Source organism: Pteropus alecto, unplaced genomic scaffold (genome assembly GCF_000325575.1).
Source record: "Pteropus alecto unplaced genomic scaffold, ASM32557v1 scaffold1197, whole genome shotgun sequence".
Taxonomy (NCBI): domain Eukaryota; kingdom Metazoa; phylum Chordata; class Mammalia; order Chiroptera; family Pteropodidae; genus Pteropus; species Pteropus alecto.
Genome location: NW_006441068.1, coordinates 137,852 through 147,184, shown reverse-complemented (window position 1 = coordinate 147,184; position 9,333 = coordinate 137,852). Strand labels below are relative to the sequence as shown.

Sequence of the window (9,333 nt, the reverse complement as noted above, 5' to 3'; positions counted from 1 at the left end):
GTGGAGACATTTGGGATAAAGGTGTCAGAGTGTGCTTGTCGACCCCTATGACCAAGGCCACATTCTGAGGCAATTTGTCAGTGATAAATGTGAACATTTTTTTCTTGGTATTTAATTGGTGTGTCACGTTTTTTTAAAAACAATATATGACTTGTTGGTATTTTGATATATCCAGACCAAACTCAGTATGGGTTAATGAAATTCCAGTGACAGTGGACACTGTATTGAAAAGTAACCAAAGGGTGTTTAGTTTTACAAATGTTTTAAATAGAAGCAGAGCACTGAATAATATTTATATTAACTGGTGAATTGTTGATCTGATGATTAAGAAATCTACTTTTATACAGATTTTCAGGCTCCATAATGGTCAATTACTTGAATGAATTAGGTTAGTTTCCATTTAATACTATTAGGTTAGTACTCTTTTAGTCAACACAAGTAAAGAATTTGAGAAATCAGCATACATGAAAAACTTTAAAATACTTTGCTCTAAATAATGGCTAAAGTCAGTGCCTGGACCTTTATATTTGCCAAGTGTGAGAAGTAATACTAAAATATAGCAAACTATGAATGGGTAATAAATATAGGTTTTTTTTTAGGTATTTTAAGGAATGGTAAAAAGCACTAGTTTAATTTTTATTTGTACTTTGTAAATGTTACTAAACATTTTTTCCTCATGTACATATTTTTGATTTTAGTAACATTTGGAACCACCTATGTTTTTAACTTTTTTCTTAAAAATTTTTTTCAAGGCCTTTGTAGTGGTTTGCACAAAGGAGCACAATTAATATTGTTGAGTAACTGAAATCAATATAATAATAAAATAAAAATAAATTATAATAAATTAATAAATTATAGTAAATTAAAATAAATTATATAAAACAATGAATGTCTATTATTTTATCATAAAATGAAAACATGCTTTGTTTATTTGTTATTTATTTCATTTTCACTGCAATTTCACTTATTTGACCTTTTCACTTATCCCTTATTAGAATTCTTTTCAGCATCTAGAGACCTCACTATCATGTCTTTGTGTGAAGACATGCTGCTTTGCAATTATCGAAAATGTCGCATCAGACTCTCTGGTTATGCATGGGTCACTGCCTGCTCTCACATTTTCTGTGATCAGCATGGCAGCGGTGAGTTTAGTCGTTCACCAGCTATCTGCCCTGCCTGCAACAGTACTCTTTCTGGAAAGCTAGATATTGTTCGAACAGAACTCAGTCCATCAGAGGAATATAAAGCCATGGTACTGGCAGGACTTCGACCAGAGATTGTGTTGGACATTAGCTCCCGAGCACTGGCCTTCTGGACATACCAGGTTAGTGCTTAGGCTAGCTTAGGAGAGTCTGATTTGAAGTATATGTGAAAGTTTCTGATGTTTTTCATTTATTGTGTTTATGTTTATTTTTTATGAATATATGGAACTTTTTAATAATTTTCTTCAAAAGTAATGTTTATTGTTGAAAATCTAAAAGGAAGGAAATTAAAAAACTCATAATTCTGTCATTCAGGGATAACCATTGTTGATATTTTGTGTACTACTAGACTATTTCTGTGCATAAATATGTATTTTCTATATATAAGTATATATTTTTGTCTTTACGAAAATAGGATAATAGCACACATACTGTTTTTGTGGCCAGTTAAAGTTGACAATATGTTATGCCTATTATGAATATTTAATTAAATATTTTTACATTAAGTGTTCTATAATCATAATTTTAATGGTGGCATTATATAACATTTCCAAGTTATAAAAAATGCCATATGAGCATGCTTATCATCAAATTCACATCCTTAATTATTTGCTAAGATTAAATTCCTGAAAGTGGATAAATACATTTCAGTGTTTTTAAAATTGCAGTATTTTAAAATTGCCCTCCAGTTAGGCCATATCAGTGTGTGTTCCCTTAAGAAGTATATGAGAGTGCTTGGTTCTCCACATTTCCTACTCACCAATTAGATGTGAGTAAAATAAAATCTCATAACTCTTTAAATACGCATTTCTTGGATGACTTAGATGGACATATGTAGTGTATTTTTTTCCATGTATTTTTCTTTCATAAGTTGCTTTTCACTTGGCTTATTTCAATTGCTGTAGTTTTTTTCCTACTGATTTATAAGAATTCTCTATATATACTTAACTCAGACGTTGTAAGAAATTTTGCTTTTTCACTTATCTTTTATTAGTTTTCATTGCTTTTTTTGACATAAAGAATTTGAACATTTTTGTATGTTTTATGTATTCATAATTTCATTGATTATACTGTATCATAAATTTTCCTCGGTTATTAAAAAATGCTGTTACAGTGCTATTAAAAATGCTATTAAAAATTTTATCAAATTCATATCCATAACTACTTCTCTTTTTGATTTCTGCCTTTGGTGCCTCCTTAGAAAAAATTTCCTGTGGAGAACTTTAGTCATATTCTTGAGTATATTCTTATGTCTTGCACTTACATTTATAATAATGCTTCTTAAAGGTTTTATTTGTCATGTGTCAAATAAATGTTTGCATTATTTTTTCTGGGTAAGGTTTTACATACTCCTGTATTATCTTGTACTTACTTTTATTTTATTATAGATGTCATATAATTACTTACATACTTGTACATCTCCTCTATTTGAGAAAGTTTTTTTAGGTCCAGTTTGGATTCCTTCATATCTCTGGGTCCTCAGTGACCATCATAGTTTCTGGTCTTAAGTCTCAGTAAATTATTGAATGAATGGACAAACACTGTATATTAAATAGATTTCTATTTGGATGAAACCAATGAATTAATTAGTAAGGTAGCCAGAAATGAAATTTTCTTTACTTCATTTATTAATTTTTTTCCTATTTAGTCATGTGACATATATTTTTTGAGTATCAGGAAACATTTATATTTCATGTACCTTCTTAGGTGCTAGGTACACAATAATGAACAAAACACATGAACTTCAAGGAGGCTACAGTTTAGTGGTGCTAAAGGTTAAAAAAAAACTCAGACATTTACAATATATTTTTAATACCTGTAATGATAAGGGAAATACAGAGTGCTGTGAGACCATGTAGTAGGGACAGGTAACCCAGACTAGGTGAAGTTACATCAAACTGTATAGAATAGGCAAATTAAAAATGTTTAAAAGAGAAAAGGAGAGTCCTCATATTTCACTTTCAGTCAATATTTAAAAGACAGTGAATCCGAAGATAAGCCATGATTGGTTTCTGTGTTTAGTAAGTTGTCTTTGGCTGTGTTTAGTGGCTTAACCAACAAATTTAATGGCTTAAAACAACACGCATTTATTATTTCAGTTTCTGTGGCTCAAGAGTCCAGGAATGGACTCTGCTTAACGTCTCACAAGGCTGCAATCAAGGTGTGGACAGTGGCTGCAATCTCTGAACCTTGACTGAGGAAGGATCTGCGTCCAAGTTCATGTGGTTGTTGGCAACATTCACTTCCTAGTGGACTATTAGACTGAGGGCCTCAGTTGTTTTTTTGTGTGTGTGTTTTTAATGGACTTTATTTTTTAAGCAGTTTTAGGTTCATAGCAACATTGAGAAGAAGGTTCAGAAATTTCCCATATATCCCCTGCCCCCCACATGTGCATAGTCTTCCCTGTTATCAACATACCCCACCAGTGGTACGATTGTTACAAATATTGGCCTACATTGACATATCACTATCGCCCAAAGTCCATAGTTTACATTAGGGTTTTGTCTTTGTGTTGTACATTCTGAGTTTGGGCAAATTATAATGACATGTGTCTACCATGATAATATAATACGGAGTAGTTTCTCTGCCCTAAAAATCCTCTGTGCACTACCTATTCATCCTTCCTTCCCCTCAACCCCTGGTGACCTCTGATCTTTTTACCGACTCCATAGTTTTGCCTCCAGACTGTTGTATAATTGGAATCATATAGTTTGTAGCCTTTTCAGTTGACTTCTTTCACTTAGCATTTGTTTCCTCCATGTTTTTCCATGGCAGGATAATTCATTTATTTTTAGTGTTGAACAATATTTCATTGTACCACAGTTTATCCATTCACCTTAAGGACATCTTGGTTGCTTCCAAATGTTGGTAATTATGAATAAACCTACTGTAAACATCTGTGTGCAGGATGTACGTTTCCAACTCCTTTGGGTAAACATTATTGCTGGGTTGTATGGTAAGAGTACGTTTAGTTTTGTAAGAAACTGTCAAACCGTCTTCAAAAGTGGCTGTAACATTTTGCATTCTTGTCAGTGATGAATGAGAGTTCCTTTGGCTTCACATCCTTGTCAGCATTTGGTGGTGTCAGTGTTCCGGATTTTGGTCATTCTAATAGGTGTGCAGTGGTAGCTCATTGCTACATTTTCCTGATGGCTTATGATGTGTAGCATTGTTTTCATTTCCTTATTTGTTATCCGTGCATCTTAATTGGGTGGTTTGTTTTCTTATTGTTGAGTTTTCAGAGTTTTTGTGTATTTTGGATAACAGTCTTTTATGAGATATGTCTTTTGCAGTTATTTTCTATTCATCTGGCTTGTCTTCATTCTCTTGACATTGTCTTTCACAGAGCAGAAAAATTTAATTTTAACAAAGTCCAGTTTATCAGTTTTTTTTTTCATAGGTTGTACCTTTGCTGTTTTATCTAAAAAATCACCAAACCCAAGGTCATTTTGATTTTATCCAATGTTATCTTGTAGACATTTTGTAGTTTTGTGTTTTACATTTAGGTCTGGGATCCATTTTGAGTTAATTTTTTGTGAAGGATGTAGGATGTAAAGTCTATGAGTAGATTCGTTTTGACCTCAGTATTTTGCTGGCTGTTGCTCAGAGGGTGCTCTCTGTTACTTGCCATGTGGCCTTCCAGCATGGCTGCTTGTTTCTACAAAGCCAGCAAAAGAGAATGTGCACTAGTAAGACAGATCTTATATTCTTATGTAATGTACTCATGAAGTGACACCTTATCATTTTTCCTGTATTTGAGTCACAGGTCTTACCCGTACTCAAGGAGAGAATATAAATACCAGGAGGTAGGGATAATTGAGGGCTATAGTATAATCTGTTCTCCACACTATGGGTTACTTGAAACATGGGATTATATTTCTTAAAAACTCTTGGACTACATGTCATTTATTAAGGTTAGACAAATACTTACTTCTTCTGTTGGTTTAATGGTAGTGTTCTGAGAGTGATTTGAGAGTATTCCTCCAGATTTCTTTCTATGCATTTAACGATATAATATGTTATTTTCTGAAATAATCATCCTATTGTACAACCTGATTGCTTCTTAACCTGGTTCTAAATGTTAATAACACCTCAGTATAAGCATATTTCCTTTTTTTCTGTGTTTTAATAAAGTTTTACACTATATAACTTTTATATTTATTACTTTAAAATTATTTTTTTTCTCTCTTGGGACAGGTCCATCAGGAGCGACTCTATCAAGAATACAAATTCAGCAAAGCTGAGGGCCATCTGAAGCAGATGGAGAAGATATATACTCAGCAAATACAAAGCAAGGATGTAGAATTGACCTCTATGAAAGGGGAGGTCACTTCCATGAAGAAAGTGCTAGAAGAATACAAGAAAAAATTCAGTGACATCTCTGAGAAACTTATGGAGAGAAATCGTCAGTATCAAAAGCTCCAAGGTCTCTATGATAGCCTTAGGCTACGAAACATCACTATTGCTAGTCAAGAAGGTACCCTTGAGCCATCTATGATTTCACAGTCTGGTATTTTTGGCTTCCCATTAGGTAAGGAATGATATGTAATATCCAATATCTATTCTTTAAACTAGTGGTTTTTCACACTATGTTCCAGGTAGTCAGTGTAGATGTCAAAGGCCTTGAGTGGTAGTAGGCTCTATATTCTTCATCTATGCCTCAAACTATACATCACTGCTTTTATCTGTTTTATTTGCTTATGTTTAATTACATCTTCAGTTTGAACAGTAAATCTGGAGTAAATCTCTCCAAAATAAAATTTTGCAAATTGCAACATTAAATGAAAAGCTATTTATTTGCAATAATAATAATAATAATAATAATGGCTGCCATTTATTGATTCCTTACCAGGTGCTAGGCACTGTTATAAATTTACATGTATTCATGTTATTTTTAAAACTTTATAAGGTAAGTGTTATCTCTATTTTACAGACGAGAAGACTGAGGTACAGAAAGTTTAAGTAAATTGGTCAGGGTCACAGAGCTATCTTCAGAGCCCACACTTTTAACCATTTGCTATCCTCCAGGAAGGTCATGTTTCACTTTTTTTTTCACATGGCAATACTGAGTGCACAGTTCTTAAGCTATTGTGGGTTGTTTGGTTGGTTGGTTCTTTATTTAGTTGTTTATCCATTCGTAAAGTATTTATCAAGCATGTTTCATGTACCAGGTTACTAGGCATAATCCTAGGCAATGAGGATATAAAGACTATGCAGATGGGATTCCTGCCTTTTAGAAATACACGATTTGAATGATACTAGTCCTTTTCTGCTTGTTCGGTGCCTTGGCAGATGCAGTGAATCCAGTGTTATTGTGTATGGGCATTTGTAGATGTTCTTAGTTTTTCCTTGTCTCGATCCACACTTACTTTGATTTCTTTCATATTCACCAGTCTTTCCTGTTCTTTTTGTGTACACTTACCTTTCTACTTTTACTTCTTGCTACCATTGCTGGCTTGAAGCAGATATAGTCAGCATTCTCCTTTAGTTATGTGTTCCCTTTAAAACTTGTAGAAGCCCAGGAATGGTTCAGTGGAAGTTGTTAACCCATTTCCCATTTGTCCGAGAATACTCGCTGGTGGTGCTTGTGGCTGTAGCCTTTACTCTGAGATAGCTCACAGATTACAGTCCTAATCTTACCCCCAAAGTTTGCTGCAAAATATCTTGCTTTTATTATTATTTTCACGTTGCTCTAGTATATCAGTAGTCTTTGGAAACAAATGACATCGTTCTATTTATAGCATTCCATTTTTAGTATTGGTATATCCATGTACAAAATATAGTAATTCTTGATTGCTGAAAATGTCAAACCTTAGAAAATGTAGCATTCTTATCTGTGATGTTAAATTTACGCTGGCAGTGAGCTGCACTTTCTTTTTCTAAACAGGAAAAAAGTTAAATGCTTATTTAATCAGATCTATTGTCTGATTTTTCTTAAGGCTGTTCTAATTGATCTAATTGACTATGAATATGTGCTAGTTTTTCATAGTTGTCATATTTTTTTGGAGTGTTTATGGCAATCTTTAAAAAATTTATTCTAAAAGAACTTGAGACAAAAGACTTTATGCCATCCAAATATATATGATATTCCTTTGAAGAAGGTTAGATAACATGAATAAAATTACGATATTGTAAATTCTAGCTCTACCAAAAACATATGTTTAAATTACTTTTGGTAATGAGGTCACGGCTATCATTGGAAACTGCTTCACAGGAGAAGGTACAGTATATACTGTGGTCAGGTGGAAGGGGTGGGGCCACTGTAGTCCTTTTCTTGATCCAACATTAGGTTTATATTTTATCTGTCTTGTATGAGTTGAGTTCTGTTAAAATATTTATTGAATTACTTTTGTCTTTTTGGCCCTAAAGATCAATAAGTAAATAGATGTTTAAGTTTTTCCCTTGTTTTTTTCCTAGGGAACAACTCCAAGTTTCCTTTGGACAGTACACCAGTTCAAAATCGGGGTGGTGGAGATGGAGATTTTCAATTCAGACCATTTTTTGTGGGTTCTCCCACTGCACCTGAACCCAGCAATAACTTTTTTAGTTTTGCCTCCCCAAGTCGTGAATTAGAGCAGCAACAAGTCTCTAGCAGGGCCTTTAAAGTAAAAAGAATTTAGCTCACTTCACAGAATGTTTCTGTTTATTTCTAGTGATTTGATTTAATGAATAATTTTTATTCTAGATGGGGGTTACCAACCTCCCTTTTCTATTAAGTCTTTGAAGTGTCTTCACATTTTCAGTTTTTAAGAAACTCAGTGGAAGCGAGGGATGGCTTTAGAGTCTGGTTTCTTTTGCTATTTCCATTATTTAAAGCATGAGCATTTTATTAAACTCAATTTCATTGTGAACTGTTGAGTTTTTACCACTAGTGAAAGGTTACAATGTTATTGGGTGTTTTGTAGATCACTGTTTGTTTCTGTCTCGGCTATTTCTGACTGAACTATGTTTTTATGCATATGTATTAAAGCACCTATATCATATATCTAAATGTTACTTTCGGTTTTGGTATTTATGCATATATGTATATGTGCGTTCCTTTATATGGCTATTTTGCTGTATTTGACATTATATTTATGTGAAGATTTTGGTCTCGGGAAATGATGGGTGTATCTGTAGTTTTTTATTTGGGTGTGTACATTTATTTCTATATGTATTTGCCCTTGTATTAATAACTTGTTTCGAGTGTTTGTGCTCATGTCAGTGAGTGAGAGTACTATTTGATGCACATCTGATCAGTCCTTTTTTCTATTTAAAAATAATTCACATTGAGAGTTATTTTGTAAAGTTGATTTTTACCATTTATTTTAAAATAAAATTACTCTTTCTTAACTGTTTTGCCAGCTGTTGCCTTGAGTTTACTTTAGGAATGTACTTCTACTGCAGAAAACTTAAAATATGTTATTGATCTTGAGAAATTAGATTAATTAAAATACCTTTGAAGATTTATTCCTTGTTTTCCTTTATTAAATAGCGAGCATTTCTGACTGCTATCAAAGATAACTTATTTAAAGCATAGAGTAAAGAAAGAAATTTGAAGGACACTTTCAGTAACTTTATGTCCTATTAGAAGCAAGACTAGATATCATACTGGTTGGGGAGATAGAACATCTGGGTTCAAAATATGGCTTTTTTGGTTGTCCAAGTTTGAGTTTAAAATTTCTGGGCATTTGTTTGACAAGATACAGCAACTATTTAGGATCAAAACGCTTAACAAAATTGGTATAGAAGGAAAATACTTTAATATAATAAAGGCCATAAATGACAAGCCCTCAGCCAACATTATACTTAATGGTGAAAAACTAAAAACCTTCGCTCTAAGATCAGGAACAAGCCAAATCTGTTCACTATCATCATTGTTATTCAATATAACATCGGAGGTCCTAGCGAGTGCAGTCAGGCAAGAGAAAGATATAAAAGGCATCCAAATAGGAAACAAGTCAAATTGTCACCATTTGCGAATGACATGATCCTCTACATAGAAAACCCTAAGGACTCCAGAAGAACACTACTAGAAACAATAAGCAAATACAGTAAAGTCTATGGATAAAAAATCAACGTTCAAAAATCCATAGCCTTCCTATACTCTAATAATGAAGTGTCAGAAAAAGAAGTGGAAAAAATAATTCCT

At 33.1% G+C, this 9,333-nt stretch overlaps 1 protein-coding gene across 2 annotated transcripts in view; it reads left to right on the top strand.

The window, feature by feature from the left end:
- The window catches only part of CCNB1IP1 (cyclin B1 interacting protein 1), a 20,455-nt gene extending 11,804 nt beyond the window's left edge, over positions 1–8,651 (top strand). The window contains exons 1-3 of one of the 2 annotated variants that reach the window (XM_025051364.1): positions 886–1,324; positions 5,400–5,733; positions 7,620–8,651. In XM_025051364.1, coding sequence (XP_024907132.1) covers positions 911–1,324; positions 5,400–5,733; positions 7,620–7,822 — 951 coding nt within the window. In that variant the 5' untranslated portion in view covers positions 886–910 and the 3' untranslated portion in view covers positions 7,823–8,651. Of the gene's footprint in view, positions 1–885; positions 1,325–5,399; positions 5,734–7,619 lie in introns of those variants that run through there. The other variant, XR_003048312.1, reaches the window with a different exon arrangement.
- The last annotated feature ends 682 nt before the right edge of the window (positions 8,652–9,333 follow it).